The sequence below is a fragment of the Notechis scutatus genome, chromosome 1, assembly GCF_049901735.1.
Source record: "Notechis scutatus isolate UNSWTSFEM ecotype Mainland chromosome 1, rNotScu1.2, whole genome shotgun sequence".
Taxonomy (NCBI): Eukaryota; Metazoa; Chordata; class Lepidosauria; order Squamata; family Elapidae; genus Notechis; species Notechis scutatus.
The window spans coordinates 162,521,458-162,542,456 of NC_142009.1; the positions used below are offsets into that span (position 1 = coordinate 162,521,458).

General features: G+C 39.9%; 1 protein-coding gene across 2 annotated transcripts; it reads right to left on the reverse strand.

The window, feature by feature from the left end:
- Positions 1-3,358: 3,358 nt before the first annotated feature.
- On the reverse strand, positions 3,359-20,924 carry ACKR3 (atypical chemokine receptor 3). Of its 2 annotated transcripts, XM_026679015.2 has the most exons (3): positions 20,820-20,894; positions 20,199-20,317; positions 3,359-5,638 (listed from the first exon to the last, which is right to left on the reverse strand). In XM_026679015.2, exon 3 carries the CDS (start codon positions 5,610-5,612, stop codon positions 4,518-4,520), a length of 1,095 nt encoding a protein of 364 aa, XP_026534800.2. In that variant the 5' UTR covers positions 5,613-5,638; positions 20,199-20,317; positions 20,820-20,894; the 3' UTR covers positions 3,359-4,517. The 2 variants fall into 2 exon arrangements, with proteins under 2 accessions (XP_026534800.2, XP_026534798.2); XM_026679013.2 differs by lacking the exon at positions 20,199-20,317 and having other exon boundaries at positions 20,820-20,924.
- Positions 20,925-20,999: the final 75 nt, after the last annotated feature.

The window sequence follows — 20,999 nt, forward strand, 5'->3', positions numbered from 1 at the left end:
AATGTATGGGTTTCCTGTGGTCACTTACATCATGCTAGGACTCAATGCTAACAGTTCAAAGCAGGAATTTCACAAATGCATTTGAACTTCTGGGATATACTAGAATATGTGAAACACTGCAGATTGTGAACATCTCAAGTCATATTTGAGGATTGTGAAGAAGATCCTTATGATTTAGCTGTCACATAGACTTCTTGCCCTCTTAATATTTACAAATACCACATAGAGTATAGAGACCTGGAGAAAATCCCAGAAGTAATTATCACTAAAAGGCACTACTATGCTGCGAGTTAGCTCATCTACATGAAAACTACATTAAAGTAAAAGCTACTGCAGCTCAAAAAAGTACAAATTAAATGATGCATGTTTCAATGCATATACAGAATGAGTATTTGCAGCAAGTACAGTGATTTTTTTATTTTATTAAAGTAATCTCCTGTCATGGTTTGTGGAGCAGATATGACTTCATGGTTTAGTAGTGCAGAAAGAGGTCATAATGACCCTGCTTATATATAAAATGCATATATTTTGTGATGGGAAACTGGGGGAAGGGGGGTCACTTTCTTGTCGTCAACTAAGGAGTCTAATCTTTTTTCACCACATTATTAGATTTTTATTTTATTTTATTATTTTTATTTTTTATTAACTCATGGTCGTGTATATACTTAATATTCCACTCTAGGAGGCACTGGAAGGCCAACTAAAGAATAATAATAAGTAATTGACTGAAGTGCAGTGCAACTGTTTGTATAGATTCTGCTGCTTTAAGGGCCTTTACTTCTGCCTTCAGAGAAGGCAGCTACATGGGTGAAAGAAGTCACTGCACTCTCTCCCAGAGAAGAACCCAGTATCTTGGCAATGGCTGTGAGGAAATAGCTTTCCTAAAGTCAGGCGCACAATTATGACACTTCAAGGAGTGAAGTGAGAGGAGTAGAACTTCTCAATCCAAGTTTCTTCCCTGGCAGGGCATGGACAGGTGGCAGGTAAACAAGGCGGCTTGTAAAGAACTCCTCTGAGCAAACCTAATTTCTTGGTTACTTTGTTTACTTTAAATTTACTTTAAATAATTGCTGTACGGTCTGTGGTTCCCTTTCTTAGACAAATGTTTGAGTATTGTTACTGAGAGGGCAAATAACTGATTTTTCTATGAAGGCATTCTAGGGCTTACTGGATACCACTGCATGGTTAGCAATAAGATTAAAAAGGAACAGGCCAAATGTAATGCAATTGCAGTATCAGCCTGTAGCATGAAAAACAAGAATCAGTTATCTGAGCTTCAATAAGACAGCTCCTTACAGTATACTATTTGGGATATAAAGTTAGGGTCTTTAACTGATATTTTTGTCTACTACCATGCTAACTAGAAGTGCTTGGGCATTTTCCAGAGGCAAATGGGAAAATGTCCATCCCATTAGGGTGCAAAGTCCTTTCCTTTTGTATGTGCACCATTTGTACTTTTTATGAAATCTCTAGATTCTGCAGATGCTACTATGCCAGTGAAGGGAGTTGTACTTTTAATGCATTAGAATACTCTCTCCTGGAAATCTGTGTTATGGAATATCCTAAATCCTAATGACTGAAAACTTCACTTAACCAAACAGAACATTATAAAATCCCAAAGGAATGACATTTTTTAATCAGTTGCAGCAAAAACTGTATGTTTAGTGGCAGATCAAGAAACGAAAAGAAAGTTGTAACTTTCAAAATGCACTGCAATCATGGAAAGAGAACAGGGCTGCCTGTGGCTGATTTGTTATGATACTCTGCCAACAAAGCAAATTGCTTTTTCCTGCTGTGGAGTAAAACAAGTCCCATGAAAGGAAACCTCAGCAGGACTTTCCTTTCTGTCAGTCATAACTAAGAGGGATCACTTGGAGTAGGTTATTCAGCACTTGACGTCTGTCCATTGTGCCCACAGAAGTAGCCCCAACTCCAGCAAGTGGAATCCATGGTTTGGGCCACTGGTCAGTCTTCAATGGTAGAGTATGGTTGAAAGGGAGAGAACAGGATTAGCTCCCTAAAAGGGGAGAGAGCTTGTACAAACTGAAGGGTCAGCCAAGGAGCTGAGGCTTAGCAGAACTAGTCCATAGAAGATTCAGGAACAAGATATGATCAGCTGTGTTTATTGCCCTCAAGGCTTCCTATTCCACAAGCACACAAAATGTACAAGAGATCATACCTAGAGAAAAGTTCTCATTTTCTCTGACAATTGCTACTTCTTTTCCAAGTACTGTATTTTTCGGAGTATCAGATGCACTTTTTTCACCCCCAAAAGTGGGTGGAAATGTCTGTGCGTCTTATACAGCGAATGTTGCCGAAGCCCCACCCATCCACCGGCCCCCACCCTTTGGCCTCTGCCTCCCAGCGATTTGTCTCCTGGCAGCAAACAGCCCGTTTCAGCTTCAGCACAGCCTGATTAGCACAAGCAGCTGATTGATGGTTGGAACGGCCTCCTGACAATCAGCTGTTTTGGGCTGCAAGTATTGCCATTGCCTATTGCCACCTCCATGTGCCCATTTTCTGCCTGTTCCGATCCCCGCCACCTGGAAAGGCCAAAAATTGGGGCGCACAGAGGCCAAAAGCGAGACATGGGGAGGCTGAAAACGGGGTGCGGAGGCTGAAAATGAGGCGCACGGAGGCAGCAATAGGCAATGGCAATCCCTGCAGCCTGAAACAGCTGATCGAGAGGCTGATCCAACTGACAATCAGCTGCTTGTGCTAATCAGGCTGTGATGAAGCTGAAACAGACTGTTTGCTGTTTGCTGCAAGGAAGCAAGTTGCTGGGAGGCAGAGGCAGATTTTTTTTTGTTTTTTTCCCCAAAAGCTAGGTGCATCTTATACTTCGGAGCATCTTATACTTTGAAAAATATGAGTTTTTAATGTAAACAGATATACCCAGTGGTGGGATTCAAATTTTTTACCTACCGGTTCTGTGGGCGTGGCTTGGTGGGCGTGGCAGGGGAAGGATAATGCAAAATCTCCAGTCAGAGGTGGGATTTGCCGGTTCGCCGAACTACTCAAACTTTCCGCTACCGGTTCTCCAGATCTGGTCAGAACCTGCTGAATACCACCTCTGATATACCGTAACACTCCTGAATTGTCCAAAAAGACTAAAAGATTCCAAAAATTCTTAATTCCTCGGTGAAATCTGGATTCTGATTTCAAGGCATTCTTCAGTCACTACTCTCATATTTTGCTGTAAGTCTATGTGTAATTCAATATTATTTGCTGTTCACTTTTAAACATTTATGTAAGAAATCTTTTTAAAATATATATGCCATCTTCCAAACCCAGGTTATGCCAGAGTAGCTTACAACATAATGACAACAAAAAGGTATCTTACTTGAGGAGACAAAACTTTCTTAACATGTTGTTTATTGGATATTTTTAGGATCAGAAAAAGAACACAAATGGACTACAGAGACCAATTATATTCAGAAGCATATACATGTGTGCACACTCACACACATGCACAATAAGTCTATATGATTGTGACAAGAAAATTGCTGATAAAAACTACTTTGAAGGCATCCTGTTCATCAATAGTTTGAATCCATTCATAACTAGTTGATGCAGGTGGTCACAAGCGGGACACTGTAAGCCAGCACTCTTCAACCTTTCTGGCTTGGCAGACTGGTGGCGGCCACGGTGGGGTAAGAGGGGATGGTATTGTACGCACACATGCACCACTTTCACAAAGGCAGCTTTGCACATGCATGCCCAATACTTCCATGGTCCCATTCCCCAATGGACTGCAGTCCAGCACTGGGCTGAGGAACTAGGGGTTGGGGACCCCTGCTATAAGCAAACCATTTTTTGGGGGGGGGTGTTTTGGCTCTGAATCTAGAATTCAGAACTCTATACTATTTTGGCTAAGTAGGAATCTGTTCTGATTGCTCCTGGAAGACTTCCAGGGAATATCAGGTTTATAATCCCTTTAGAAAAGGAACTGAAGAAGAGAACCAATGCAAACCCTTCTGTAGTGTTGTCTATGAAACTACAGTGGAGTCACCAGGAATACATTTTTTGATTCAAAAAAAATTTAAAATTAAATATCAGGTACATCTGGGGGCCCCAATAGCATACTGTATTGCTTGCATCTTATCTTCCAAGATAGTATTTGAAAAATAATTTACAAATAGGAAGATGAGGCACTGAAAGAAACAAACAGACAAAGATCATGAAACCTATTAACATACAATAATGAATATTTTAAAACAAATTACAACTATGTTGTTACAAAAGTTGAAAACTTCAACTTAAAATGCATATAATTTTCATTTGTTATGCAATCTATTCTTACAATAGAAAAGAAGATCCAATATTAAAACTACAGTATTTTATACTCTCACAATTTAACCAAATACATGGTTGAATATATTTATCTTTCCAATACAACTGCAAAATATCTGTTTTTTTAATATATATATATTAAAATGAATATCATGTAGTCAAGGTTCAATAAACTAAGGAAGGAGTAATCTGCTTCCCCAGCAATGTCTTTTGAAAAGCAATGATCATTTAGCATTTTGCTCCAAAGCAGAGTACTCTGTTTCTGAAACCTTGGAAGTATCAATCAGCTTTGTAAGGCCAGTTTTAGCTGAGTATTTAAAAATAAATGCCTTCATGAGTTCATACTTATAGTTTTGATTGATAAAGCTATAGAGGATGGGATTGATGCAACAATGAACCAGAGAGAAGCACTGAGTAACGTGAAGGGCTGCATAAAGGAAGTTCTCCATTTGGCAACTAAAGGGTATAAAATGGAAGGCCAACAAGAAGTCAAGCAGGACAGCTATGTGGTAGGGCAGCCAACAGACAAGAAATACAAGGACATAGGAAAAAATAATTTTCACATTACGCTTCCTCTCTTGATCATTAGAGGCCAATACAGCTGCGGCTAAAAGACAATTGGAAATAGCAATGACAGGAAAAGGAATGACAAAACCTAAAATAACAGAGCTTAGCTCTATGCCAGCTAGCCACTCCTTTGCAGTCTCTTCTGGATAGGCAGGGCGACAATAGGTTTCATTGTTGGAGGAAACCGTCTTAAGGTAATAGGTATCAGGAAGGGCTGCAAAGAAGGCAAAGAGCCATACCAAAATGCAAATGCAATAGCGGAGTCTCTTCTTTTTAACACTGCTGGCAGGTTTGAAGAAAGCAACTGAGAGGTACCGGTCCACACTCATACATGTCAGGAAGAAGATGCTGCCATATAGATTGATGGAGAACACCAGGTGAGCTATCTTGCATGAGATTTCCCCCATGTTCCACTGGCTGTGTTGAACAAAGGAGACTACCCAGATGGGAAGAGTGATGATCACACAAAGGTCAGCCACAGCAAGGTTGAAGATGTATAAGTGGGTTTCATAGCCAGTAAGTTTTGTTTGAAAATTCATCCAGACAACCACAAAATTGGCCACTAAGCCAATCATAAAAATAAAGATATACAAAACGGAGAGGGTATAAAGCAGAGCAGTTTTGTTAAGCACATTTGGGCACAACAAGGTGTCCACGGTGATACACTCTCCATTGTTGCAGGTTACATTGGTTTCATTGAGATTCTCCACATCCACAAGATTGAATATTGGAGGCATGTCAATAGTATTCATTGCAGACGATTTTTGATGAAATGAGTCTGTAAAAAAGAACAAAACAGACAACATGAGTAATTTAGTTGAAGAATAGACATTATTTGAAGTTGCCTTTATATCAAATAACTTATGACTTCCACAAATGTATTGCAGGTTTTAGGTAATGAAATATGTAGTTTCTTAGAAAATAATAAATATATAAAGAGGTATTCTTTTATTATATCTACAAAATGATTGTAGGATAGATTTGAGATGATAATATGAACTGTCATAAAACAATTTAAGTTAAATATGATTATTTTGTAAAACATGAATGAATAAAAGTATAGTCAAATGATTAACAATGATATTAATGTATTTAATACTTGATTGAAAATATGAGAATATATACAATGTAATTGTAATTGAAGACTATGAAATGGAAGCACAAAACAATTTGTAAACCAACCGGCACACTGTATGTGCCGTGTTTCTCATATAATAAGGCCGGGTCTTTTTTTTTTTTGAGCCCCCCAAAAATGGCTAGGCCGTCTTTTCGGGGGTGACTTAATTTTCCCCCCCCTTGCATTTTTGGGTGGGCAGGCGGCAACAGCTTGGATGTTGACCTCGACGTTGGTGGGGCACTTCATATCGGGGTCAACGCAGGCAGCACCATATCCAGGTGTGCAACAAAAGTACTTCCTAATGGCAAGCCCCCCCCCATTTCCCCCCATTTCGCATGTTTTAATATAGGCCTTAATTTGGGGGGAGGGGCTTAATTCCATTTCATGCCTATAAAACATGCTGGGACTTCCTATTGGGGGAGGCCATATTGTTGGAGAAACAGGGTATATATATGGAAGATGGTTTGATGTTTTTATGTTTTGTTTGTCTATGTTCATTTTAAAAACCAATAAAAAATTTAAAAAAAGTATTGCAGGTTTTGGCTAGGCAAAATTTTATACATGCCATTGTGTAAGTAATTTTAATTTTAAAAAACTGCAGATATAGAACAAGGAAGACCCAAAACTGTAAGCTGTATGAAAAAGAAACAACACTAAGAGTCCTATTCTTATCAGGAAAAGTAAGGTTAAGAGACATTCTCATTCCTTGGACAAGAAGCGCTCTTTTAAACTGGACAGGGCAATCACTACTGATTTATGGTGCTAGCAGCTTTTTCTATTTTACTGAGGTAAAAATGAAGATTATGTGGGGAGGGGGGGTTTCAGAACGAAATAGTACAACCATCCCTGAGTCAAGCTGAAATCCTAGTGATTATATGGACACACCCTTGTTGGGAAACAATACAATAATTTGCCTTCTGGAAAGTTTTTTTTTTTTCTTTCAAATTTTCAGCCTCATCTATAACCCTTGGACTTCCTTATTTGGAATTTTCATTTCTGAATTCTGAGCAAGCATAAACTTCTCTTTTGTTGTGCTTCTTCTGGTATCACTCTTGCGTATACCTGATTTCACTCCAAAACTTCTTGTAAGCATTTACCCACAGGTTTTAGTATTCAAACTATTGAAATATAGGAGTCTTCTTTTTTTTCTTTTTGAATTAGTTAGGTGATAGCGGGGCTTTCCTGAATAATCTAATTAAAAGCCAAAAACAAAAAACAAAAAACCCTTAAACGTGCAGAGAATTACAACCACAGGGGAAAAAGTGAATGGAGGAAAAGACTGGACTTGGAGAGAAATCTTGGAAATCAAACATTTCTTTGGAGCAGACCTGAGCAGTGGCACCCACAGCAGCAGCTGACAACGTGACAGACCAGCTAAGTGGAGCAGAGTGCCCACATCAATGGGCCTTATCCAACAACATGAAATTTAATGTGGAGGAAAGCAAGGTTTTATATTACTTATGACATTTATAATTTATGATTACGGTTTTACATTATTTATATGTATGATATTTATGGAATTAGAATAGAATGAGTGGAAGGGAGCTTGGAGGTCTTCTAGTCCAACCCCCTGCTAAAACAAGAGACCCTATACCGTTTCAGACAAGTGACTGTCCAGTCTCTTCTTAAAAACCTCTAATGATGAAGCACCCACAACTTCTGAAGGCAAGCTGGTTAATTGTTCTCACTGTTAGGAAGTTTCTCCTTAATTTCCAGTTGCTTTTCTCCTTGAATAGTTTCCATCCATTGTTTCGTGTCCTGCCCTCTGGTGCTTTGGAAAATAAGTTGACTGCTTCCTCTTTGTGGCAATCTCACAAATACTGGAATAATACTATCATGTTCCACCTAAGTCCTTCTTTTATCTAGACCAGCCAAATCCAAATCCTGCAACCGTTCTTCGTATGTTTTAGGCTCCAAGCCTTTAATCATCTTAGGTGCTCTTTTATACCAAGGAAGTATAAAAGAGCCACATTCCATAGAATGAGCAGTTCTGAGCTGCGTAACTCTAAAACACCACTAACTTGGCAGTCTTAACCGTTTTCCATACGGTAGCTTCTTGCTGCCATCACCCAAATTTTACAACCCAGATTGGGTAGTCTTGAGATTGCCAATCTCTTTGTTTTTAAAATGTATCTTACCTGGATATTGTTGCTGTAAATATATAGGAATAGAAAAATCAGAAACAGCAGTTACTATAAGAGTCAGCCAGAAGGAGAAATCTCTAAAAGTTTTCAGAAGTAGTATTTTCTGTTTTAATGAGGAATCTTTCTATGCATATCTGCAACAGGTTGTTCTATTCTCTTAAAAAGATCCCTGAGCAAAGCTCAAGAGTCTTCAGCAAGCTGTTTCTGCAAGTCAGCTCTTATTGTGGCCTCCTATGCAGAAGATGACAACATTTCCAAAGTTGTGCAAAGGGGTATACAGTTGGACTGTGGTTCAATGCCAGACCAGAGCTTCCTGCTTTATACCACAAGCTAAAATTACTTCCCATCTTTAGCTGATATTATTTCTCATTTCTCCTATTATAACTTCCATCTGGTAGCCAGCAAATTTCAAGATGTGTGTTGTATTTGCTGAGGTGTTTTTACTGTCAGGTGTTGAATCATCAAATTGATGATTACATCAGGAAAGTTTTAACGTTTATTTAAGAAAGAATCAGGAAACGTGCGATAGAGACAAGAAAATATCTGGTATGCATTCAGCATTACAGCTCCCTGGACAGGGATTTCTGGGAAGGTATTTGAGCTGCAGAAATTCAGATGTCCACTAGGTGGTGTCAAAGAGTTGCAGAAAACTATTTCCTGCTGTCTGGTGGCTGTCCAGAGATAGATAGTCCTCAATTTACAACCACAATTGAACCCCAAAATTTATGTTGTTAAGTGAGACATTTGTTAAGTGAGTTTTGCCCCATTTTATGAGTGGTTCTCATAAATTCTTGCCACAGTTGTTAAGTGAATCACCACAGCTGATAAGTTAGTAACATGGTTGTTATGTGAATCTGGCTTCCCCATTGATTTTGCTTGTCAAAAGGCTGCAAAAAAAGTGATCACGTAACTTTGGGACACAGCAATTGCCTAAGTATGAGTCAGTTGCCAAGCATCTGAATTTTAATCACATAATCATAGAGGTGCTACGAAGGTCGTGTGAAAATGGTCATAAGTCACATTTTTCAGTGCCATTGTAACTTTGAATGGTCACTAAATGAACTGTTGTTAAGTCAGGGACTACCTGCATTTTCAGCCCAAGTTTCATATCCCCACCCCCAACAAAAGATAAAGAACTCCTGAAATTAAGCTGGCAATGGAGGTCAATGTTCTTGTCTATGTGGCACTTTTTATTTCCCTATTTGCACTACAATCTGGGATTTCCACTGTTCTTCAAAAGAACAGACCTTTTAGTATCCAGATATTTATTTAGTATCCAGATATTTATAGCACATTGTCCCTTACCATTTATCCACTCTCAACAATCTTTGCAAGCATGAATTTCAAATAATCTAAAGAGCCCCAAATTGCCTTCCTTTGCATATAGAAAACACCTTTATTGTATACACTGGAATACTAGCAACTTTTTTTTTTCTCTTTAAATACATACCGTCAATGATGTTTAAACACAATGCCCAGATGTTTGCATCTCCAATGTGGCAAGCCCTGAGTAAACACACATTTCTAGCCCCAAAATTAACAATTTCTCAATTCCTACATAGATATTGATCTGTTATCATGGAAATTCAGCTTTGATTATTAACTATGTTTCTAACAAAAATCTAGAAAGCAGAAGAAAATTACTTTCACTAATTTCACCAGTTGCAACATTCAATTTTTGGTATCAAAGCATTACAATTATGTGAATGCAAATCAGTATTATATATTGATAAACCTGAAGGCCTAATGGTGATTTTAAATATCCTATATTCTATAAAAGACAGTGTCCTCGTCCAATGAGAAGTAGCATTGTGAGTCAGACTGCAGGAAGCAGCTAGAGGTCACTTTTTCTGCAATTAGTTGATGACTCTACATTCTGAATGTAAGAATGAGCCTGTGACTCAGGTCTTCTGCTCAGATGCCCAGGAGGAACTGAACCAGAAGATGAAAAACTGGCAGAGAGGGTACAAGTGGAAGAAGCATAAAAGGAGAGGCCGTTTCTTTTCAGAGGTGTCAATCTATGGTTACTTCCGTGTTGGGTTTGTACTGATACCACCAGATTCTAAAATAGCTTCCTCTTGTCACTTGATGAAAAAGGAAATTGTAACCATTTTAAAAGTCTTAGGTGAGAAGTGGCTAGGACAGGGGTCTACAAACCTTAAACGCTCAAAAAGCTATTTGGATCCGTTTCCTACAGAAAACAAAACACCGGGAGCCACAAAACCTGGGTGGGCATGGCCAACTCGATGTTACTCATTCCCACCCAGTCACATGACCCCCCCAGCCACCCTTACCCAGGTTTTGTGGCTCCGTGTTTTCTTTTCTATGGGAAACAGGTTTGTGTAAGTGTGTGTCTCCCTCTCTCTTTCTACCTCGCTCTTTCTCCCTCTATTTCCCTCTCCCTCTCTCTTCATCTCATCTCTCTCTCTCTCTCTCTCTCTCGTTCTCTCTCTTCCTCCTCTCATCTTTCTCCCTCCCTATTTCTCCCTCCCCCATCTCTTTCTCTCATCTTTCTCTCTCTCCCTCCCATCTCTCTTTCTCTCATCTCTCTCATCGTTCTCTCTGTCTTTTTCTTTCTCTTTCTTTCTTTTTCTTTCTCTTTCTTTCTTTCTTTCTTTCTTTCTTTCTTTCTTTCTTTCTTTCTTTCTTTCTTTCTTTCTTTCTTTCTTCTCTCTCTCTCTCTCTCCTTTCCCCTTCCCTCACTCCCCACCCCCAGGAAATAACCCTTAAGGAAATCTGGCCACATTCTCTCCGTCTCTGGAAAGATACAAAAATAAACCTTGCATTGCAAAAGGAGTGATTGTCAGGCTGTTACATCACAGTGCCACGAGGTTGCTGCCTTAGATTGCCGCACGCACTTCAGAGCAGCAGTATCCCAAGCAGCTGCACATCACACAGGTACGCATGCGCATCCTGCAACTCGGTCCAAAGTGGCCAGAAAATATAGTCCCTGGGTGCCCCCAAAGCTGCTTGGCAGGCAAATTACGCGGTGAGACAACCCCCATCACCAAGGCAGCGTCCGCTGAATCTTTGCAAAACTGGGCAAAGGTGGACAGAGGGAGTAGACAGAGCCGAATCTCTCTCTCTCTCTCTCTCTCTCTCCTCTCTCTCTCTCTCTCTCTCTCTCTCTCTCTCTCTCTCTCTCTCTCTCTCTGCTGCCCGACTGCAGCAGGAAACGGCAGGCGGTTTCTTCCGACCTTGGTTGGTGCTGGACGCACAACCTGCTCTCCACCCTGAGAGGGTTGCCAGGGGCGACTGGGGCAGGGAATTGGCTCCAGGAGGGGGAGGGGACCCAGTCCTCCCCCATTGTGAAACGCACTTTCACTGTGCTGTGAAACGCTCTGCGAGAGCAGTGGCAGGCCATGGAGGTGGTATTGGGTCTTCTCCAGCCGCGCACGCCAAAAGGAAAGCCAGCTGGGCTTCTCCTCCTAGAAGCCCCCCTACCCTTCCCACTGCTTCCTGCTACCTTCCTCCTACCCCCACTCAATCCCACTTTAGGACAGAGGAGCATGCACTGGAAACACATGTTGGGGCAACAACAGAGCACGCCATCTGACCCTCTGGCACTTGGCCTGCAACTCTCCATGTTCCTCCAAGCCCGGCTTGCTGAGGAGGGAAGGAGCAGCCCTGATGCCTCCATTACCCACCCAACAGCCATCGCTGCCTGACTTCCTCAAAGGCGCGGCACATTTCAAAGGCTGCAGCTCGTGTTGGAGATGCTGAATAGAAGTACAGCTATGAAACCCAGGCCAGCCCTCTCCATTGTCTGACTCGCCAATGGGGCACTTCTGCCTGGCCAGCCACCCTCCTCCTGCTGGGCTTTTGTGCTTGGTGCTCGGCCAGGGGAGGGGACTGCTTCCCCATGCTTCTCTCTCGGCCCCACCAATGAGGGAGGAGGAAGGCCAGGCTTTGGGGATGGCCCCCACCCCGCAAGATCCACCCCAGCCATTCTCTCCCAGCCCTCTTTGCTGGTGGCAACAGCAAATATACAACAAAAGCAGAATGCTGTTGCCACGCAAAGGCAAATACAGGGGCTCTTAGCTCCCACACTAAGGGTCTGCCTATCACCACTGCCATGACACGGCAACAGCTCTTTCATCCCTCTGCCACAAAAGGGCCAGAGGGATGAAAGAGCCACATGCGGCTCCAGAGCCGCTGGTTGCTGACACTCGGGCTAGGAGTTTCCAGATTCTAGAAAGAGTTCTGAATGACTGTGTTATGTTTTTGTAATATACACCCTGCTACAAATGCGCGTGTTGTGGGTGGGTGAATGGGAGTGGTGGTGTCTAAGCAATATTTAAACCAAGTAAGACTATTTTGACCCAAAAGGGGAAAAGTATAAACAAGTTGATGGATTTTTAGTTGGAGGTGGTTAGTTAGGAGGCATAAACTCCAAACAAAACCAGCCTTTTCTTTTGCTCCCTATTATAATTCATAGAGTAACAGAATCAACCTTCTTATCTTCAAGTTAATTGAATCCTGCGAAATATCTATCCTCCTCTCTGACATCCTGCTCAAAAAACATGGAAATAATTATCCTTGTCTTAGTTCAAACTGGAGCACCATGATGCTCTTGGATGCTGATCAGCCTTCCAACAAGTTGAGAAAGTGCCAATATTCTAAATGACAAGGGCTTAATTGGCGTTTTTGCAGTACCGATATTTAAAGCAGTACTTTGGCAATGAAGGAAGTCTTAAGCTAAATGTAAAGTGATGGCTGTAATTGTTAACTGTCTTATGTAGTCAGGAAGGAACTCCTTGTCAGGGAACTGTCCTACTAGGAATGTTACCTGGTAAAAAGGTTGCCAGACCAAGGCTTCTTAGTGGCAGTACCTTTTTCTAACTAAAGGAGACATATTCAGCCAGTTTCCTTTCTTCTACCAAGAAGTCTATCAAAACAACTCCTCTACAAAGCTTTGGACTGCTGAGTTGATTGCTGATTGAATCATTCTGTGAACTAGGATTAATTGCACATTTTATTTATTGGACATAAATACGTGTTTATTTGTTCAATTTCTATAGCTGCCCATCTGAACCTAATTTACCCTATTTCAACTTTACAATAATGTGTCTTTAAACTGATTAGTCAATGAATATATTTTAAAATATACTTCCACCCAATTCAAATTTGAATATAAAAAGGTTGCATCTTGTAATTTTTAAAACCAGCACCCAACTGTAGCTCATCTGTTTTGTAAGATGAGTAGAGCTGTGCACAATGCCCAAGGTCTTCAAATAAATATGTAAATAAAGTGCGGGGACTTCAAATATGCTTTTTGGTATTATTGGTTCTGTCCAAGGAGCAAAAATAGAAATAGGAGAAGACTGTGTTTGGACCAAACCCTGCCACAATCTAATAGAAACTGTACATTTGTGCAGATGTAGCAACTGGAACACTATTGCCTTATTTCCTGAGGTTCAATTATCCTCAGATGGAAGTGTGCTCAGGAGAAAACCAAGGACAGGAACAATTAGAAAATAAGTGACCTGTGAGGAGAGGGCTCCAGAGTCTTGTCCCTCGTTCTTTTTTTTTTTTTTTTTTGCCCTTAAATTTGGAGAAAGGGTTGCTTGCTTTCATATGAATTTGGCCCTGAAACAATTCACTTGGTTTTCTGCCCTCTAGCCTTTTTTTGGTTATACTACAGGCTCAGGACCCTGGACAGAAGCAATAGTGCATATCAACAAGAATAACTGTACAAAATAAACCTCTCTCTCTCCCTCTTGTTCCCTCTCCCTCTCTCCCTCCACCCCCCCACCCCCAATTCTGGCACAACCTGTCCATTATTAGATTCTACTCAGGAGTCAACATCCTCTTTACTAAAATTAAATCTAGGATTACTCTAGTGGTAGTAGTTATGTCAAATTGAGGAGGCCTGAAACTCAAGACAATCCAATTTAAAACAGCTAATTTTTTTTGATTTGGACATTTAAATCGTATATCTATGTCTGGTGGACAGAACAATATCATTATGCTTTCTATAAAAACTAATGTTGACACTGGAAAATCATATCTATTTAATATCAATTTGCATGACATCAGTTCTAATAATTCTGGAGGCTTGGCAAAAAACAAACATAATTTACAATCACAGAATCAGGGAGGCTATAATATTTCATAGCTATAATCCTAACCCTAATCCTAACTAAAAGAAACAATTTCTTTGCCACCAATCCCACCCTCTCAAATTTGTAATCCTATTAAAGTGAAAAAAGTCTGAAAAAAAGAATGGTATTTATTTTTACTCTCTTCTTTTTCTGAGGAACTCTGAATGGAGTTATGAATGGCATAAAAACTGAGTAAATATATTGCTGGCTCAAAAATCATATCCAAAGAATGCTCATCAATAATTCTTCATGACACTAAAAGAAGGCATTGATTAGGGTACCACACTCTGGAGTCTCTCCTTATCAAATAATTTTATTAATTACTTAGGTTAGGAGAATGTTTATCTATCTTACACATAACAGAAAATTCCACAGACAGTCCATATCCTAGAAAAAAAGAAATAAAATACAACACAATCTTGATAGGGTAGAGCAATAGGTTGAGAACAACAAAATGAAATTTAACAAAGATGGATGTAGGTTGTTCATTTAAGAAATAAATAAAACATACATGTAGTAAATAGGAGATATCTAGCTTTACTATAGCAATTGTTTTAAAAAAAGATAGACCAATTAAAGATTATCAAATGATTAGAAATTAAGTTCCAGAAAGGAAGATTGAAGGAGCTGGGCATATTTAGCCTTGAAAAGATTATAATAAAGATTATAGACATGTTATAATCTATAAAAGATTACAGGCATATTATAAACATAAGAAAGAACAGGCCATGGTCTGTTCTGTGTCATCCCAAAGGCAGGACACAGAAGAATATATTTCAGCACATTCCAGTTGAATATTAGGAAAAACATGAATTCCTACATTGAACCAGTGGTGGGTTTAGTTGACCTAAATTGACCCTTCCAATTCTGTTATTCTACTTGATTGTAAACAGCTTTAACATCTGGGGAAATGAAAGGCATAGGAGGGAAAAGTCAGTCAATTCTACTACACTAGACTAAAAATATTCTACATAGATGTTAATATTTTTGGTTATCTTAAAAATTACATCCCAAGATTTGATTTCCTCATGTTCTTTGCTTTTAGTATTTGTAAGTTTTCTTTTTTCCCTTTGATATTCTATTTATTTTAAATTAAACTTAAACATATTTAAAATGGAATCTAAATGCATATTTGTTTGATTTATCATTTTTCCTTTAATTTGCACAAACTGATTTAGTGCAGCTGGAAGCACTAGGTTGTCACAATTGAAATAAAAACCTTTAAAAAACCCATCCAATTTAATCAAGCACTTTAACACTTAACTTGGTTTAATGTTGTGGACTCAACAAATCATTACACTTGAAGTGTTCTTTAAAAGCATTCCTACTAATGTAAGAGAACTGTAGAATGAATATTAACGAATGTGTTCAGAAAAGACCTCAGGCTGATCAATGGTGCCACCAGGAGCAACTCAGTGAAATCAATAATTAAATGAATATCTATGTTCTAGTAAACTACGTATCTCTCTTGTCATCACTGGAACAGAAGAGAAACCTTTGAAAGATGGGAATATAAACAAGTTTGGGCTCATCTCAAAAATAGCAAAAAAAAACCTAGTTCAGATCCAGCTAAACAGAATCCAGTGCAATTGTTAACTCCTGGGGGACTGGGTGGTTCACATTACCATTACATCTTCCTGTGTTGCGTAGCCTGCTTTAATTCGAGACATACTTGAACATTTCAATCTACAAATCAGGTTTGCATGTCAGCGAAAAATGTCCACAGCTAGAAAAATGATATTCTGATTGTCAGGGGGATTAGCTATCAACATGTAAGATCAGGGACAGCCATTACTGAAGCAGAATTCTAGTCTGGTTATTGTCCAGGATTATTCAAGTAATCAGAGCCGGGTATTTGGCTGGGAAGTGAATGATCTGTTTTACTTTTCTGTGTCCAAATTCTCCCAAGAAATTTGGAAGAAAATGGCAGAAAGAAGCGCCTTTAAAGGAACAAAAGAGCTGAATAGCTGAAAGATCAGGTTGCTGAATTATCCTGTCAGGATCTCTAAAGAAAGTTACATACCTGTTTTTTCCATCTTCTTTGATTCCCTTCTCATCAGTCCTTGCTGGCTTATAATGTCATTTTCTACCTCACCTGCTTCTTTCCTTCTTCTTTTTCTATAGATAAGAGATTATACTATACTGATTTTGGCAGCAGTTTGCTCTCCAAACTTGTTTTAATTTATCACATTTTTCAGAGTATAAGACGCTCCAAAATATAAGACACACCTAGCTGTTGGGGAGGAAAACAAGGGAAACAAATCTGCCTCTGCCTCTCAGCAATTTGCCTCCTTGCAGCAAACAGCAAGTTTCAGTTTCAGTTTCAGCACAGCCTGATTAGCACAAACAGCTGATTGTCGGTTGGATTGACCACACCAGCTGTTTCAGGCTGCAAGGATTGCCATAGCCTATTGCCACCTCCATGCCCCTCATTTTTGGCCTCTGCATCCAGTTTTCAGCCTCCACATGCCCCTTTTTCGGCCTCCGCATGCCCCATTTTCCGCCTGTTCCGGGTGGCGAGGATCAGAATGGGTGGAAAACGGGGTGCACAGAGGCCAAAAATGGGGTGCCGAGGCCAAAAATGGGATGCGCGGAGGCAGCAATAGGCGATGGCAATCCCTGCAGCCTGAAACAGCTGATGGAAGCCGATCCAACCGACAATCAGCTGCTTGTGCTAATCAGGCTATGCTGAAACCAAAACTGAAACAGGCTGTTTGCTGTAAGGAGGCAAACTGCTGGGAGGCAGAGGCCAAAGGGTGGGGGCCGGCAGGTGGATGGGGCTTTCGCTGTATAAGAGGCACAGACATTTCCACCTACTTTTGGGGGTGGAAAAAGTGTGTCTTATACTCCAAAAAATACGGTCTTTTCTGAACATTTTGTTACCAGACCAGGTAACAAACCAGGATTTTGACCTATTTTCCTTAGTTTATAAATGTTTTGTATGCCAGTGTGGTCAGTTGGTCATTTGATTGGTCATTTGATTGGTTGTTCATTTGGAGCTATATTTAAATTCTGAGCAGCTGACTGGTTTTCTTGTTGATTGATTGCTTGAATGGTCTGATTTCTTATAAATTCATTTGTTGGATCTAGATCAATGTGCATGTTAATTACCAGGTTTCAATAAATTCACATGTGTGGCGGCTGTTAGCATGACCAGTGATTTTTGTTCCTTCCCAATTGAACTGGTGTGTTTATTATCAATATGGTTTGAGAACAGGGATTTTGGTCATGCCATTTAACTGCTACTTGATGTTCGTGAACCCTTGTTTTTAATTGCCTTCCTGTTTGTCCCACATAGAATTGGTTACAGTCCTTGCAATTGATTTTGCATTTTGTTGCTGTTGTCTTCCTTCTGTATTTTGTCTTTGACTTTAGATAGTTCTTTTCCGAGTGCAAATGGGGGTTGTGAGCTATCATTACTTCTGGGGTTGCAGTATTCTGGCAGCCATTATACTACTGAGCCTAGAGGCTACTGCCCTCACCTAATTGTATACAGTAGTTAAATAACTCACTTTGTCCATCTTAACATGTTATTAAATAAAGGGTAGAGGGTGGCCTGATCTGATAATATACCTGGCTAACAAATTTAAAATACTTCTGGAATATTCTTTTTAGATTACAAAACTTTATCCTGCCAACTTCAAATCTAAACCAAAATGCTGCATTTCAGAAAGGAATACACCATTTTTCTGCCTTCTTTACTAAATGCACAGCTCAATTGACTGCACACACATATGGGACATTCTTCGTATGGGACATTCTTGACAAGTGCCTCACAAAATATTTGTTGATGCAATAACAGTAATTAGACAGTCCAGTACTTGGCACATAAAAAGAGCCCTTCAAATTGGTATTGGGACAGCTCCTAACTCAAAATGCAATTGGGCTAGCTTTTATAGGAATACAGAAGCTTTCAAATTGCTCAAAGTCCTTAACTGGTGGAAGGAGAAAGATATAAAGAGAAGGCAGAACAAAAGAGGTGATGTAAATGATATAAGTTCTGTTAGACATTAAGTATCACTGGTTTTAAATATGCAAAATTAGGCACACTTTGTTCAATCCATGCCATAAATGAATATTAACTATTTAATTTTGACTGGATTTCAGTAATATTTTTAATATTTGAAACTTTGGAGTATATCATACGCAGAGCGGATCTGTTCAATCCACTATCACAAAATCATTTTTTTAAAGTAAGAACATAGTTTTGAAATATCTTGGTTTATCTGCTCTTTTTGTACCTTTGAATTAAAAGCAATCATATTTTAGCAGAGAAGCAGCACTGGATTTATTGTATGATAATTGTGGAGAAATCGAAAGTAATAATAGCATCATTCACTTTTGTGCCCAGAGTTTGCACTAATGAATCATCTTGGAAAAAAGTCTCACAAAGGAGATTACAAAATATAATCCAGCACATCCTGCATCATATTAAATCTCTTTGAGAATTCTACCATGCTGCAAACAAACACAATTTAGCTAAACAGCAAGCTAGAGAACTGCTCAGTATCTTCTAAATAAACAAGCATGCACAAAGCCGAAGTATTATCTATGAACCTCTGAAGTTAGTTCCTTCAACACTTTTTGCTCTCAGAGTAATCAAACTAACTGCATCCAGATTTTGGTTCTGCTAATGAAAATAGGAATAACAAGAAAGCTGGGTCCCAAATGGTACCATTAAGACAATATTATAAAATATTTATAGGCAGCGTTGCTGGCTATTAATAAATGGCATTAGATGTTTTAAAATAGTGGTGCTCCTCCATTCTTTATATGATGTCATTAACTATAATTAATATCCTGTTGGTTTAAAACTATATATTGACTTATAGAAAAAAAAAACTATTATGAAAATCATGTGACATTTTGCATGCATGCATTTCATTTATATAGCTTAGTAATAATAGTAGCTCAGAAGGCTGACAGAATCATTTGCAGTATGCATGAATGCAGTGTATGAATGAACTCCCTTTCTTTTTCCACAGAAAAAAGGCTGTTCCAGAGATCAGTAACTCAGAATATCTGCTGACCGCAAGTTCAACAGAGAGGAACATTGCTCTGGATTTCTTGCACAAATCACTTGTTCTATAAACTCAGCGGCTGCATCCATACTATTAAAGAAACTCAACATTCCCATAACTAACCCTGTAATTTTGTAGAATAAAATATTTTGGGGAATATCCCCAAACAGTTTCAAAATACCATAAATGCTTTAATGAGCTCCTCTATTCCCTTTAAAAACTATCATTATTCTGCTTTTAACAACTAACAGAATAACTTTACAACCCTCTATTGCTCCAGGTTGCATGGGAAATGTTTATTGCTCTTTCTACTGGTGATTGAATGCTTTGTCAGGAGGGGTGCCTGTCCCAAACAGATGACAGAGTAACTGGATCTTTTTTAGTAGATATTGGAGGTTTTCTTAAGCAATATTAAAAGGCATAGGCAGTTCACCACTTGTCAAATGTCTCTGATCTGATTTAAATGCATGTTTGGTTTGACAACAACTCCACCATTTTCAATAGTACCCTACTTCTCTTGGCAGTACTGCCTGGGATTTCAGGATTGGTGGGGCTGATTTCCTACAATTTGACTAAACTACTGATCACTGACTTAACTGCTATTAAGAAAGCTCCTGGAAGTGGCCAAACTTGCACAGAGAGCCAAAAGATATTTGCTATAGCTACCCTCTCCATCAGATTTCCTTTATTTAAACATTCAGTGACATTTCAAGAAAGTTTGGTCAAACGTTTCAGTATATTTAATGTGCACCCCCATTCCTCAATGTGTGGGCTTAGCAATGAAGTTGGGAAGCCTGGCCAAATGCAATTCTACTTAAATAAATCCTATTTTAACAAGAGTTATAGGAGCATTCTCATTTAGCAGTGCACCCCACTGAAATCGTAACTCCAAAAGCATGCCTGCATTCCACTGCACTATAAAGTCTGAATTAACGCAACTGCTGTAACTTACATGGGATCAGACTTGCAGAACTGCGATCGGTCTGAGTAAGGAATAGCTGGTTTAAGACACTGAAAGTCGGCAGAAAGAACTTGAAAAGCAATAAATGTACCCGTAAGTTGTTCGTAGATCTAAATGAAGAGCATTGCAAAAAAAAAAAAATGTAATAGTAAATAAATTAAGATCTCTTGGAAAGAACGATTCAGACAAGTCTGGCCATATTTTGAGCAAGGCATGGCATTCGCCCCGGGACAAACGAAGGCGCCGCTTCTACTGTCAGGGGAACCATATGGAAGAAAGGGGGCTCGGGAGCTAAAGTGGGGGGGGGGGGTTCTTTCTCCCGACAGAGGTGACCAAGACTGGACTTTGAAATGGGCAGCGTCCAAAATTGACAAATATCACGAAAGTGGATCCGCCGAAAAGTGGACCGCTCCTCCCCAGATACAGAAACAGCCAGGAAAGCTGGCCTCCTGGGAGGCTTTTGTTCGCTCGCTCGCCCGCCCGCCCAAAGCCTTAAGCCTCTGCTGCTCCCCGCCGCCGAGACGACTGGCGCAGCTTCGCCCCACTTCGCCGACCCGGCCCTTTGGCTGAGCCAGCACGCTCAGCCCCTGGAGGGCCGAGCAATTGTCTTACCGCGAGGTCGCCTTTTCCCTTCCTGTCGAGCGCAGGGAGCTGCTTCTCCTCCCGCGGGCGGCTTGGCAAGCGACTGCCTCCTTTGACCCGCTTCCTCCCCAATTATATAGGACTCGCTTCGAAGAGGCGCCTGTAGATGGCAGCTCGACTAATCGGCTCCTGCTGTTGCTGCTGCTGCTG